This window comes from Artemia franciscana, chromosome 10, assembly GCF_032884065.1.
Source record: "Artemia franciscana chromosome 10, ASM3288406v1, whole genome shotgun sequence".
NCBI lineage: Eukaryota > Metazoa > Arthropoda > Branchiopoda > Anostraca > Artemiidae > Artemia > Artemia franciscana.
In genome coordinates this window covers 26,054,382-26,069,911 of record NC_088872.1, presented here as the reverse complement: position 1 = coordinate 26,069,911, position 15,530 = coordinate 26,054,382, and the positions used below count along the sequence as shown (strand labels likewise).

The 15,530-nt window shown below is 35.7% G+C and overlaps 3 protein-coding genes across 4 annotated transcripts in view; 2 read left to right on the top strand and 1 right to left on the bottom strand.

Annotated features, from left to right (window-relative positions):
* The window catches only part of LOC136031982 (protein unc-119 homolog B-A-like), a 50,035-nt gene extending 44,740 nt beyond the window's left edge, over positions 1–5,295 (top strand). For both annotated transcript variants that reach the window (XM_065712041.1, XM_065712042.1), the window contains exons 5-6: positions 605–777; positions 3,923–5,295. In XM_065712041.1, coding sequence (XP_065568113.1) covers positions 605–777; positions 3,923–4,053 — 304 coding nt within the window. In that variant the 3' untranslated portion in view covers positions 4,054–5,295. The remainder of the gene's footprint in view (positions 1–604; positions 778–3,922) is intronic.
* The window catches only part of LOC136031983 (transmembrane GTPase Marf-like), a 503,142-nt gene that overhangs the window by 97,485 nt on the left and 390,127 nt on the right, over positions 1–15,530 (bottom strand). The window lies entirely within an intron of this gene.
* On the top strand, positions 4,722–9,030 carry LOC136032426 (uncharacterized). The gene is made up of 2 exons (XM_065712736.1): positions 4,722–4,853; positions 8,713–9,030. Exons 1-2 carry the CDS (start codon positions 4,722–4,724, stop codon positions 9,028–9,030), a joined length of 450 nt encoding a protein of 149 aa, XP_065568808.1.

The following is a 15,530-nucleotide window of genomic DNA, read 5'->3' as shown; positions in this document are numbered from 1 at the left end:
GAAGATAACAAGCTGTATTAAGAACATATCTTTACAATCGATTAAAAGGCTTTAGAATAATGTCAGGGGTAGGGGTATCCGAAAAAGTCACCAACCTAGTGACTATAATAAGCATTTCATTTTCTGATAACAAAGTGAAACATTTATAACTGAATAATTCTTATCACGCTCTGTACTATAAGTATTGTCTACCGAAAGAAAAAGGCCATATTTTTGAGAAAGAAATGATAAACCAGTGTGAAATTGAAATAGCTCCATCTCCCGTTATTACTCCAACATTTATGCACTCCTGTGTCGCCTGAGTATGGCGCACAGGGAAATAGTCTTCTACCCCGCCCGTTTAAGTGTTCTGCTTTCATCTAGTTGCGAACCGCTCTTTAGTCATTTTTCTCCCAAGTATTCTAGTATGTTCTGTTTTCCTCCTCCCCTTCTTATGCGGAGGGGAGTAAATTCTTCCAAGAACGAAATACCCGTACCTTCAGATATCTCAAATACCGCTTTTTTTTATTATTACTTATTGCTTGATTTTAATACTACCGTTTTATTAAACTACTTGTCGTTGTTGTTTTTGTTTTTTTTCATTTAGTTATTATAATCATTTAAGGGTTGATTTTCAAGTCGGAAGTAAACCAATTCAGAAGTTCCGAATGATTGAGAGACATTTCTTTAAAGATATACACCTGAAGACGTTCGATTTCGATTTTGGATACTGTATGGCAAATAGTAAGAATTCGTGCGAACACATATATGAATTTCCTAGTCTCTCTCCTGATTTAAGTGAGTGTTAAAACTTTTTTTCTTTTTTGACCAGGTTAATTAAAGTATATAATGATATTCTATGACAGAAGGCGATCGAGGCCACGTTCTGAGTGGAGTATAGTGATCGAACAGAGCGGTGATTTTTGTTTAATGATAAGTAATATAAAAAGGGATTCATTTCATATTGAAGGTTCCGAGTGTCCCCAGTTGGGGGCTGTTAGCAAAGAACGATGTTGTCCCTATGTATTTTTTTTTTCTCCTGTCCAATTCGTATAGAAGGGATGGTCGTAGAAACTTAAGAAAGGGCTGATTCTGCTGAAAATTTAAAGTCCTGGTTCACTTATAAGAGTTAAAATGATTGAATTAAATCCATGAAAAGGCTTTCTAGGTCACCAGCTGGGTTTGGAAACAAGGGAGGACTTCTGTCTCTTCCTCCCTCGGTGAGAGAGAGACCAAAATAGCATATGAATATTAGCGGACATTTTTTTTATGTTTAATAGGGAGGAGGAGGGGCTTGTACAGGAATTACAGTATTTGAGTGATAGATCATATGAAAATAAGAAAAATGTAAAGACAGTGGAGAAAGCATTAAAATATTAATTAAGAAGATCTGGAGTGGAGCCCATGAATAGAATTGCCGAAGATCTGAAAGATGCAGTCATGGGGCATAATATTAAGTATTGTACTGGTTTGTTAATAAATTGAGAGGGAATTGTCAATCTGGACTTGTCCCCGCTAAATATAGTAACGGAGCCACAATTACTGATAAGGGAAGAATTAAAGAGATGTGGGCAGAACACTTTGAAAATGGACTAAACCGTGATAGAGTTACAGAAAGGAATATAGAAAAGAATGAAAAAGTTTGTGACACTTTGAATGTAAAGAGAGATTCGTTTTGTGAGCAAGAATTAGTGACAGTACTAAAAGGAATAAAAAACAATGAGACCTCAGGTGCTAATAGTGTGGTAAATTAATTTTTAAATATGCTGGTTATGAGGTTAGAGATAAGTTACTGAAGAATACGAACATGATTTATGAAAAAAGGGAAGTGCTTAGAAATTTTTGGGAAAACTCTAATTAAACCCCTCCATAAGAAAGGGGATAAGAATGAGTGTGGTAATTATAGAGGCATTAACCTGGTTTCTGTAGGAAGGAAATTTCTTAGTATAATGATACTTTTAAGACTTTGATATGTGGTAGATAAAGTTTTAAGAGAAGAACGGTGTGATTTTAAGAAGGATAGAGAATGCAACGACCACATTTTCACTTTAAGGTTAATAATTGAGAAGTGTCTGAGCTATCAAATGCCTTTAGTCCTCAGTTTTATAGATTATGAGCAAGCGTTTGATTCAGCCGATAGAAGAGTTTAAGCGAAGGTCTTATCCTTTTATGGTACACCAGATAAATACATTGAAGTGATTAGTGCTATGTACGAGAATAAAATTGCTGCGGTTAAGGTAGGAAATGAGGTTAGTAACTGGTTTCGTATCAAATCTTGAGCTAAGCAGGGTTGGGTTCTATTCCCATTTGTATGGATCATTTTGATGAACTTTATCCTAAGGAGTACATCAAAGGTAATAGACGAATACGGAATCAAATGGGGAAGTAAAACTCTCCTAGACTTATATTATGCTGATGATTTAAGCATCTTAGATGAAAATGTTACTAATATGAATGAACTTTTAGAGGGTTTGCTAGTTCAGGGTGCAGGGAGAGGTGTGTAAATTAATGTTAAGAAGACTAAGTCGCTAAGACAAGGAGTAAGCGAAGGTGAAAAGATAATGTTGGGTAACGAGAAGATCGATCAAGTGGACGGCTCCATATGCCTATATAGTATTATTACTATTAATTAAGAAAAAAATTCCGGAAAAGAAGGTTTTCAAAGAAAAGTAAAAAGCTAAATTAAACCAAAGATGAGCTGAAATAAAGTCAAATAATTTTCCAAGCGTAAAACTACCACAAACTACTATCATTAAATAAACGAAATCCCAAAACGAACAGAAATTATAATAAATAACCGAGTCAAACTCAAAACGAGCAGAAGTTAAGAAGAGTATGGCTGACGCCCCCTTATTGAGGCTGAGAAAGGTACCCATAAAGGGGCAGTTTCATGCCCTTCACTTTTGAACTACGGAGTTCTTGATGAGCATTCTGCTGTTCCCGCATCCTTCATTCTTATGGGTCTGAATTTGTTGCATGCCTGTTATGCAGAAGACATTCTGTATTCCGTCGCAATATCCAGCCCATTAGCGAGACTTTTTGCATCGCCACCATCCAAATGTGCATAGTTTTTACTTGGATTTAATGCCAAAAATGCCAAAATGTGTATTCTTTAACTAGAAGCAAGCTCCATCAGAATAGATTTCTCTTGGGCTCGGATGGATCAAGCCAGTTGATGATTTAACTTACCTTGACCTTCTACTCAGACCTTCAAAAGAGCATGCATGGTAACTCTTATTAGCTCTTATCGAACGTCGGTTTCGTTTTTCTTATGTATCCTTTGTCGCTATGTAAATAAGCTATGTTACAGCTGGTGTCTTCTTTTGAAACTTTTTAACTCCGTTGCGTTACCATGCTATTTATTTATAGTACTATTTTGGTAAATTCTTTCAAATTTTAATATATTTAAAACTCCGATCAGTCTTCTTCCACTTTGCGAAGTATCTCCTTCTTCGTTCCCCTTCTTAGGCCAGCAGTTAATATTTTGTCTGAAGTCCCAGCATTTCAGAACTCATTGTTTCCATAAAAAAAAGCAAGCCGTTGTATATAATACTCTTTTAAATATTGATATCCTTCCTTGGACTTTGGTGATTCCCTAATAATTGACCAAGATCTGTGTTGAGTTTTAAGTGTTGAAATTTATTCTTAAAGTTCGATCTTGGTAAAGACCCCCATTTTTTCGAAATGCTGGCTATACTATCAATTGTTTACTTTGCTTTTAATGGCTTTACTTTTACTATTTCTTTCGTTTATGATCCTTCTTTTTCATTGATTTATGTGATGGTTTTCCAAACAAATAGTAATTATATTTCTTTGTAGAGAAAACATTCAATGAGCTCTAATTTAGTTGCCATTTTTGATAACTCCTTTGGTCGCCTTTGGTCTGCACATCCTCAACGCTTCTAGCTATGCCATAGTTCAAATTAATTCTTTCATCTTTCAGTTGACGAAATGATTAAGCACCCATATGAAACGAGATCTGACAGTTTCTACTTCGCTGATGATAAACTAATAATGCACAATAAAGCTGATTACGCTTTTGATGCTGGCATATCAGACAACACCTTGCCATAGTGACCTACGTAATCTTTTATCTTTGAATTTATCTTTTCTTCTTTTTCCCCAAACAAAAGGGCAGCTATTTCTTTGTGAATCCTCATTTAGAAAAGAAAGATTGCTGCAGTAAACTTTAGTATCGGGCTGATTTGTTCTTGCTATAATACATGCTATATTCAATGAATTTTGAAATGGTTTTAAAATATAAATTTTGGTTCATATGTTGAATCTGGAAACTAGAAATTGTTTAATATATTTCGGAAGTATGTTTTCAGAAAAAATATAGTGCTTTAATGACATCAAGAACATTTACATGGGTCATTTTTTTTTAATAAATTAAACATTGTACCTTTTTTAGTCTGTGAAGCTGAAATAAATACCATTCCCTTGTTTGGCATTTAATATGGCAACTGTTTCAATTCTTAAGAATTGGGTTTTTTTTTCTCCGTTTTAATTCCACCACTAGCCATCCCTCTTTTGAGCACGATCTTAAAAAAAACTAGACACTTTTTATTAATTGTAGAAATAATTGACTGTATCGTAGTGATATAAACTCCCCCCTCTTTCAATGACCCAAAATTGTAAAGTTATGTAATATTTTGGAATATGTAAGACTTTTCTGGACAAAATATTTTTTTTTCTTTAAAAAGTTACCCCTTGCCTTGAAAAGTAAGAAAAGTATATGCATGGACGGTGCAAAGTATATCACCGTCCTTTGCATGGACAGTGAATTCAAGCCAAGTACAAAAAAATTAGCTATTACTTTAAATATGACTAGAACCCTTGCTTTTATTAAGGTCATTAATATATCTTTTGGTGTAACTTAAACAAACAGTGCTTGTTTGTGTTAAAAATTGAGCTAGTATGGTTTCGTCGAGTCTTTTGTTGCAAAGATTGACTTGCAACATGTTAAAATATAGATTACTTTATAGGAATAAATATGTAAATTTTTTAAGTTTTTTTACGCTAGGTGTGCAGATCTTGGTAAATTATTTTCAAATTAATGAAAATTAAAGAAAGAACCAAGTTCTGGAGTTTCTTTGGTATATTATAATAAGAAACTTTATTTCTTGGGCTTTCTTACTGATTTGCAAAATATCTTGCTAAACTACATGCCGGAATCTTAAAAAGCTCCTTTATTGGTTATAGTTTGCACTATTATTTTAGTATAGACATTATGTACTCAATGCACCTATTGGCTAGTCATAAATTAAGAGTTGTATGCTTTTGACATGTTTTAATAAATAGTTTTCACGTTGATTTTGTTTCTACTGAAACGTGTACGTCGTTTTTTGGTTTTGTTTTTAAGTTTATGTATTATATAGATTTTTATCCATGAATTACTCGATGAGCTAGAAAGGTTGGTTCTACCTATCTTTGTAGATGCTTTTGGAAGTTTATAAATATCTGTTTTAGTCTGCTTGTCATAGTAGGTACAAAGTCTAGTATTAGATCTTGAAATTTGGGGTACTCTTCCTCTTTCTCTCTCTCTCCTTCTCCGTGGCTCAAATGATTGTAAAAATCTTGCTAAAAAGACTAATAAGAAATAAAATCTGTTTTGAAGTTGTTGTTTTCTTTTAACTCAAACTAAAAATCTTCCTTTACTCAAGCAAAACTCGTCCTTTACTCCAATACATGTATATTTTTAAACTAAAAAAAATTGCTTATTGACGATACAAGAACAAAATTTATCAAATATTAGTGGATTTTTCACCTTTCTCCCACTTTAAGTACTAATTTTGGAAAAATTCAAACATAAAAGCTGAAAACCGTAATTGTTTTGCATTTTCGAAAAAGAAAACATACCGTGCAGTATTCGTAAGCACCACGACAGTGGCAACCAGCCTAGAGTGATAGTCAATTGATGAAATAGAGGATGAAGGGTCCATTGTGTAATTTTTTCTGACAGCATCATTTCTTGTTTTATAATAGCACAGTTTTTCGTTTACCAATCTGCTAAGTCTGACATCTCTGGTGACAAGAAAATCACATTTTTAGCTCAGCAGAGAACTGGTATGTCTATGCTTTGTTGCTCTTATTCAACTTGTTTCTCCTCAAGCCTATGAAGCAGGGGAGTTTGACAAGTATATGAAAAAACAACCTCGCCGAGGAACTATGTAACTTCGCTTTCGCTCGTTTTTTTTTCTTTGCCGCTGATTCCAGTTTGTTCCAGAAAAGTGGCAAGTGTCTAACTACCCCCGTTCTGGATTAATTAATGTGATGTCACATTTTGGAAGGTCGATTGTAATTCTTTCCTGGGGCCAAAAAGTATAGTTTTCTATTGTCCTTGATCCAATGCCTCAGTGTGTTACTCCGGGCGGTGTTGAGCCGCGGACTGACGCCGATTTTTCATATTAGGAGGGAGTTTCAAATCGATTCAAAACAACTCGAGGGCACGTACTAGTTAATGACAAAAGTAAAATCGAGGAAAACACGACACAAGCAACAGCACTCTAAAATCTGTAGGATCAAGAGTCTTTTCTGACTTTTTAATGTCTTGCTTATCAATAAACGGTAGCGTTCGCTTCCCTCTGTGTCTTTGATTTCATGATACCTGTTGTCAAACAGTTCGTGGTAACGAACTGTAGTAAGGAGCGACCCGGCTCAATAGTAACCGAAACCCTAAAAAACGGAATTTTGTAACAATAGTTACATCAAAAGAATTGCTTTTTTAATGCTGATTTTAAATATATAAGTTTCATTAAGTTTAAACTTACCCATCAAAAGTTACGAGCCTGGAAAAATTTGCCTTATCTTAGAAAATAGAGGGAAACACCCCTTAAAAGTCATAGAATCTTAACGAAAATCACACCATCAGATTCTGCGTTTCAGAGAACCCTACAGAAGAAGTTTCAAGCTCCACAGTCCCCGTGGGAGGGGCTGCAAGTTACAAACTTTGACCAGTGTTTACATATAGTAATGGTTATTGGGAAGTGTACAGACGCTTGGGGGGGTTGAGGGGAGGGGATTATGCGGGGGAACTTTCCATGGGGGAAGAAAATTTTGGTCAAGGAGGCGCAGGTTTTTTAGCATTTTTTTTAAAGAACAACGAAAACATAAATATGAAAAATTTTTGTTCAACTGAAAGTAAGGAGCAGCATTAAAACTTAAAACGAACAGAAATTATTATGCATATGAAGGGTTCACCTCCTCCTAATATCTCGCTCTTTACGCTAAAGTAATTTTATTAACTTCAACTATTTATTCTACGGCCTTTGTGATTTAGCAGTCATTCTTAAGGAAATTGGAACAGAATTTAAGCTTTACTGCAAAGAGCGAGGTATTAACGAGGGGATGAACCCCCTCATATACGTAATAAAAACATACGAATATAGAAGTTCGTTACGTAGGTTAATTCGTAAGTTACGTATATTTTTACTAATAAAAACGTTCGTAAAAAAATTAGAAGTTCTAGTTGCCTTTTTAAATAACCAAAAAATTGGATGATAACCTGGCCTACTCTCCCGCTCTTTTTTTCTCAGAATCGTCCGATCAAAAGTATGAGGAAGCCATTTAGCCATAAAAATAAATTAATATGCAAATTTTGTTTTAATTATTCGTGTGTGGAGAGCCAAAATCAAAGCATGCATTAATTCAAAAACGTTCAGAAATTAAATAAAAAAACAAAGAAAAGTTTTTTTTTAACTGAAAGTAAGGAGCGATATTAAAACTTAAGACGAACTGAAATAACCTTGTATATGAAAGGGGCTGTTCCCTACTCAACACCCCGCTCTCTACGCTAAAGTTTGACTCTTTCTCTCAACTCTACATTTTAAAACAAAATGTAAATAAATACTTTAGCAACGGAAAGACTGGGGCGTCGTAGAGGGAACAGCCCCTTTCATATACGGAGTAAATTCTGTTCGTCTTAAGTTTTAATATCGCTCCTTACTTTCAGTTAAAAAAAATAGTTTTTTTATTTAATTGTACTCAATGAAACACGGTATCATACCTTTCAAAACAGTTTATGTCAATATAGTGAAGTAGTTTTGATCTTCGTGTGCAACGGAACACAGAGGAAGCTAAGAACTCAGTTCTTTTAGGGGAAGAGGAAGAAAAACAACAGCACTAACTTGCAAATAACCAATAGTATTTTAATTAGACCTAGCTTGGAGGTCTTAATTAGGACAACATTTGAACAATAGAAGCTGCATTGCATGTACATGCGAATTGATGCTACTTCCTATCTCCATTCTAACGACCAGGAGCGTCGTAACGAATGGAGGGGGGAATCAGCCCAAACTTTTTGAGTTTTTGTAAAAATTTGGACCAAAAGTCCAAAACTATACTGGATCCAGATTTGGTATAATTTCGCACCAGACTTTAATTTTATTCCTTCCAAAATCTTTGTGAATTTACTTAAACAGATATGGTAATATGGAATTCATTAACTTTGCACTTTCGTACTTTCACCAAATTGGCCCAATTTAAACTAAGAATCTGTTTCTGACCTTAAAGAAGTTATTTGCTTACCTAATTTACTGCTTTTGCATTGGTTTGACCTATAATATTTTTCTTCTTTTTTTGCCAAAGATGGCGCTTCGCGGCAAAAATAAATCTACAGAAGTATGAATTCCGCGTCCATAGCTGGAATATGAGATCCTTGAAGCGTGAATCAACAAGGCTAGTGATAACTATGGAGAGAATCGTTACCAAGCAGACGTTCTTTGTCTATAGGAGACAAGATTGAACGGAGTGTCTGAAGAGACCATACCAGTCCGTGACTCCGACAACTCTTACTTATTCCTCAACACTGGTGCGCATGATAAATCTGGTGACCATGGATTCGGCTTTATGATAGGGCACCGTGCGCAAAAATCTCTTCTTGCATGGAATCCAGTGAACCTGAGAATAGCCAGACTACGACTTAAAGGAAGATTATCCAACATTTCTATCGTTACTGTCTACGCACCAACGAGAGTGGCAACGGATGCTGATAACGACTCCTTCTACTCTGACCTTGAACTCCCGTGTTCACCCAACAGACCCCAATGATCGCAATATTGTTGGTCCATTCACATACGGCCAGCGGTGCTCCAATGGTGATAGACTACTCCAGTACGCGAGATATCATAACCTTTTCATCATCAACACAATGTTCCAACACAAACCCTCTCAAAGGATAACTTAGTGCTCACATGATGGCTCCACAGCTGCCCAAATTGACCATATATTGGCCTGCTCCTCAGTCATCGATTCTCGTGCTTACAGAGGGGCGTGCACGGGGTCAAAATCTGGAAGCGATCATACGTTTGTAGGTGTGAAAATACTCTTGAAGTTGAGCGCGAGGAAGAGAAAACCCCCTAATAAATAATAATAATTCCCATTTTCTTGTTATAAATCAATATCGATAGTCTTTGACAAAGCTACTTAGCACGCTAGCTTACTTAGCAGAAATAAATCAACAAATCAATTGAAAAACCTAAGGCTAAATACAGACAGACCGGCAGCGTCCCACACACCGGTGCTTTTTTCATCGACTGCGTGCCTCAGATAAATTGGGTTGGCATTGTGGTCTAGTTTGAATAGAATTGAATTTTATGCCTGTATCAGAAAGGATTCTCTTAAGCTCTATCGCTTAGCTTCCGTTTCTTTGTGTCATGTATCTGCTTTCCAGTCAAAAGCACCGTTCATGCAAGTAAACATGAATCCAAATTGAATTAGGTCAAAATCTAAAATTGCTGAATATTTCTAACGATTGTCTAGCGTTATGACCAAAGTATATTATAAGAATAAATTTATGACATTATATAAAAGATTTAGAGACGTAAAAAATGATCATTCTTCCACTGGTCCCAAAATGCTGCCATTTACTTTCACATACTATTTTGTTTGTGATTATGGTTACATACTGTTGTATTTTCTCTGTTCGGGACTATGGCAGAGGAAGGGTATCACACGCACCTCCTGAATTATAGCAGTTGTGTGCTTGTTAAAGAAATTTGAGCTTACACCTTGCTCCTTTCATAGAAGTGAGATTAGAAAGTCGTCCCAAAGGAAGAAAACCTACTTCTAAGCTAAGAGGGGTATAATTTCTTTTAATGCTAGTCAATAATCCTGGAAATCCAAGATGAAAATATGTTTCATTGATAAAAAAAAAAATACTATTGTGATACAACCTTTTGAGATTGTCAAGCGGTTGATAACTTCATTGCCATGATGCTCATTAGAAAGGGGAGGGGTCATATAATGACTTCCCTAAGTTAGTCAAGTCCTGATTTTGTTCAAGTTAGCTGGAGGCACAAGGAGGATCCGTTGTCCTTGTGTCATCCTCCCTTTTGTCATCCACTTTTACTAGACATGTTGAAGCTTGTTCGCAGAATAGTCCCACAAACCCTTTTAGTCTGTATAAGGAGGTACAAGGTAGCCTGCAGCTTTTCCAATACTTCCCCTCCCATTCGTTTTTCACGCTGCTACTAACAACTCACTGCAGCAGCAAGCCACCAGAAGACAATACAGCTACGTGCACTCTTCATCCATTCCAATGTATTCAAAGCCCCTATCTTTATAGCCTCCCAAAGAAGTTGAAAACCAATTTCTTTTTTTTTTAGAAAGGTCAGGGTGGGACATTTCGCTTTATTTAAACAAGAACTCAGCAAAAATTTTGATTTTTTTAATGGAGAAGCGAAATAAGCAAATGGGTCCTTAACCCTGTATCCACCTCTTTTCGAGCCCTTCTACAGCCAATGTTTTTAAGAAGAAAGACAGGCATGTTACATTTTGTTTGAATTACAGTCACGATTTCTGCTATTGGAACCGCAAAGTTAGACAGTGGTCCCCCAAAACAAACATTTTTGGAACTCAGAATCAGCTCTTTTGTGATTCAGTATAAGAATAAACAAATGAAGTCTCGTAAAATTGATTATTCGCGTTAATTTTTGAAGTAATTACATTTACGCAACGCGGATGCCAGATTCGGTATCTTTTATTGTGAAAAAGAAAATGGTAACCAGGTCAAAATGATTTTATGTTAGCTGAAACGGTAGATGTTTTTTTGTTTTATGTTATTTACATGCTTTCTTTCAAGTGATCATCCGTATGAAAAATAATGGAAAATCAGACATTTCAATTTTTTGTATCACTAGATCCCAAATCAAGCGTCAACATGTCTTCTTCCATTTACTGTTTTACAAAGAAGATATTGACTATATTTCTTGAAATAAAACGTTTAGGTAGTATTTCCTTTTTTAAGCTCGTTCAGTGTCAAAATAAGGCATTTAGGCCAACATCCTCCTTAAAATGTTGAAATCTTTAGCAGAAGGCTTCTAACCATTCATTTCTTCGTTGTTTTTTGCTATGTTTTTTACCTCGGGCCTCTTCAGAAATAAACCCCTGTACACTAATAGTTTCGACGGATATCCTGCTAAGTCATCCCCCCCTGACAATCTCCCGGCAGACAATTATCTCCTGGAAAATTCTCCCCGCATGTCAAATTGAGGTGCCAGCGGAAAAGTAACACAAATAAAAGTAGTAAAGAGAAAAGGCTATCAGATTATAATCCTGTGAAAAATCCTTGTGGATCAGAACATTTTCGTTCATTTCATTGTCTTAAGTTTTCACACAGGAGAGCCTATGAATTATTTACGTTTTTAAAATGTAAGGTGATTGGCATCGCTTTCTAGCATAGGCTTAAGGGATAATGTGAAAATAAAACTAAAAAAGTCGCATGCCTAAATAAGTAATACTTATGGAAATAAGTTACATGTGTTAATCAATTATTTTAATGTGTCATTTTTATTATTCCAAATGTTGTTCCGAAAACAGTGGCAGAATAAATGGTTCTTTCCATATCAAATTTTCTTGGTTCTGCTTTGGAGTTTGACTCCATGTTTTTAAAAGGTACTTCGGATGACGAAGCCTTTATATGTACGCCTAGCGGACGCGTTCTCGATTGAAAGGGGTGAACTGGTATCATGTACTATGAATTTTTGTTCCAGATCAAGTCCACGAGAAGTAATTGCTCGTACTTCGTAGTCCCAGCCTGTTTTCTCTGTATACTTCCATCATACGACAACCCTTTTATAGTTGCCTATAATTTTGTATTTCCAACTGATTTTTCTCAATCTTTATCTTGCCCTCATATGATAACTCAATTCCCCCCCCCCCAAAAAAAAGCGAAATTTAAATAATTAATAAATTGTATAAACTAAAATTTAACACCATAGGATATTCCGTACCATATATATTGTGCCTATATTTCAGAATATAGGTAGAATGTTCCCAAATCCCTTCTCTTTTTCATTATTATTATTTGTCGTGTTTTTTCTTTGGCTGCTCAATTTTTGAATGTGGGGAGAATTTTCCACGGGAAATAAGCCCTAGAACTGTTTCTATAATCTTATGTTCAAGATGTAGGCATAGGTTTGATTTGAAAATGTATGTTTAAACCTTGTGGCATTTTGGGAACCTCTTTAGTGGCAATGTTGTTGAAAATTTAAGGGTAAAGATAAATGAGCAAGTTAAGAACTAATTGATATTTTTTTTTTTTTTTGCAAATTCTGTTGCAGCGTCATAAGTGCTACTGCGTCTAGCAAGGCCAGATGCTCTTTTTTCGTAATCTCTGATATTGAAAAAAAAAATAACTATAAAAAACCTGAGTGGGAAGTATACTAACTTTGGTATGCCACAAAGTTATCGGTTTTGCTGCAATGAATAATGTTCGTACAATTAAGATCTTTTTACTCCTAAGGCTAGGCGAAAGAAAATTTTATTGATATTTATGTTGTACAAAATTATTTTCCCATGGTTTATGAAAGCTAATAAAGGATATAATGTAAAATCATCCAAGTACTTTTTGAGCAAATAAATTTTCAGATAAAGGAGTAATCCAGCAGTGTAGCATGCCAGTATACGATGGAGGGGGTATTAAAAGAAATTGGACAAAATCTGTCACACAATAGATTTTAACTGAATAGATAAATATATTTATTTTCAACAAAAAAACAACTCAATAACACGATAAGAGATCCCATAAATCGAAAAAAGCACTGAGACGAGAATAGATCCTTGAATAACTCCATTTTTATCCCTAAAGACCTTTAGAGGGTTCTCGCCAGTAAAAATATTCCTATTCGAGAGATACAAACGGAACTAAGAATGAACAATTTCTTGTAATCCAGTGTGGCCAAGCGTTCAAAAAAGTTGAAAAAAGAGCAGCTGGAATTAAACCAGAGTCTAAGGCTGAGTGAATTAAACTAAGGAGTGAAGAACGCGCATGCTCAGTCGAGTGACTGTTATTCGTGAAGGTATTCAACCAAAACTGAGAGTTGTGATGTAACTGATATGCATCAAGGAAGCTTTTGAGTCTAGAAAGCATCCCCCTTTCATGAATCTTGCTGAATACTGGCAGGGGGGAGATTTGTCTGTAATTTGAAAGATCACTCCTTGAGCCCCATTTAAATAGAATTATTACTTTTTTACTTTTAAGGGATGCTGGGAAAATACCAAGACCAAAAGAAGCTCGGTTAAGGGTGAGTTGCTGGTAAAATGAACTTGAAAACTTTAGTAGGAACATCATCCGGGCCTGGCGAGAAAGCACATTGCAAAACGGTGACAATCCTTCAAATTTTGAACTCACTTACGGGCCCAACTCCCATTGATATTACATAAGCTGGGCATAAATAGGACTTGTAATCCTAATCAAAAGGTGCTTACAGTGGTTTTTCCAACAGCAGAGAAATAAGACGCTAGTTCACGTTCAACAACATCTTTACCTTATACCGGCCGGCCATGAATTAAAAAACGTATCAAGTAAAGCTGATCTGGGAGGACCAGGTTTAAGAACTGAATAAGTTCCCAGCTCTTCCATACATCTTTCTTACAATCGTAAAATATCCCAAAATAAAAATCAGACGTGGCAAAGTGATAATTGATTTATATACGATCCAGGGAACGCACTAGAGATGAAGCTTTCCACATTTCCTAAGAAAATTCTCTCTTCTCTGGCTCTTGAGTACCCTAAACTGAGATTCATTCAAGGGTTTAAAGGCTCCGATTTTTTTTAGCCGATCGCACAAAGATAGCGGGTTACAGTTTTGGAGTATTGCAGACTTCACTGAATCGTAAAACAAACCAAAACGCGTATTAAAATCTGACGTAGAGTCAGACTCATCCCAGACTTGTTTAGTCAAACATAGTTTTTAACGTTGCAGGCTCTGTTCGGAGAAATGATCAGTAAAACTTGTTTGCAATGCAGTTCTACTAGACATAGGCTCAGGAAGGGCTAGTTTCAAAAGAGTAGGAAAGTGACCTGAAATATCGCTTACCAAGACACAGCTACTAAGAAATGGTAAAGAAAAAAAAATCTATCATCAATTAGAGTGACTGTTGTCACAGTTAATCCAGTAAGTATAAGTGTCGTTGGCAGGATACCATAAGAAAGCACAACAGCGAGAAAGTCTATGGACATGGAAAAATCGTCCGACAGACTTAAATTAAAATCGCCCATGGCAACCCTGTTACATGGCTGTTTTTGGATCAATTCCATTGTTTCATTAAAAAATTTAAGAAATGTGGAATAGAAACGCTTGGAGCACGATAAACCTCACCAATAACCAACTTCTTTGTTGATACATCTCTCCAGTTTAGTATTTAGTTGTTCTTAGAAAGTTCCTTTCAAATTTTCCTCTGGGATTATACCGACATCATAATTTCCCAAAAAGTTGTAAACACCACTAAATTCCAGCTTGAAATTAACCCTAGATGATGATCTATACTTTTAGCATCAATAACTTCCCTCCTATACATCATAGTTTTTCGTGTGGATTCTGCCTGTCTTCGGTTTTCACCAACACAATCAATACGGACCCCATTCTTTACCAATATTTATTTTTATTTATTGGACTATCTTACTATTTCGCGAATACCATATTAACTTATGACCTTTATATGACCAAATACTGTATTGGCTATACATGGATTGTTATACCTACAATATTTCAACAGTCTGAAACCATTACGGTTTTCTTTTCCTACATCAAATTTACCTAGGCTCGGATACCGACTATCCCTATTTCTAACAACCTGTATATTAAAGTCACATAACAAAAATAATATATTTCCACCAGGGGCTCTATCTATTTGTTCCATATCTATGGGTTCCTATCTATTTGTAGCCATAATTATAATTCATCTGAGTCACTACTATCTCTGTCAGTCGGTTCTGCAGGGGCAAATACAAATATGACAGATACCCTACACTCTTTAGTAAAAAAATGAGTGACTAGTGTTCTACTATTATTACTTTCCTAACCTAAACAAGACTTTACAGTTTCTCTATGCATCATGAGCCATATTCCTTTTCTGCATAGCCCATTCTTCCTGCCTGAGTAAGTAAATTCTATACTACCAAATGTCATGTTTCCTATCGCTGCGGTATGAGTTAACTCTTACCGCACTCTTACTGCGGTATAACTTTTAATAAGTCCAGAGTCGTCTTGGCTAAGTGGTTGGCGCGAGGTTTTGGGAATCCTTTGTCCGAGCGGCACGGGTTTGAT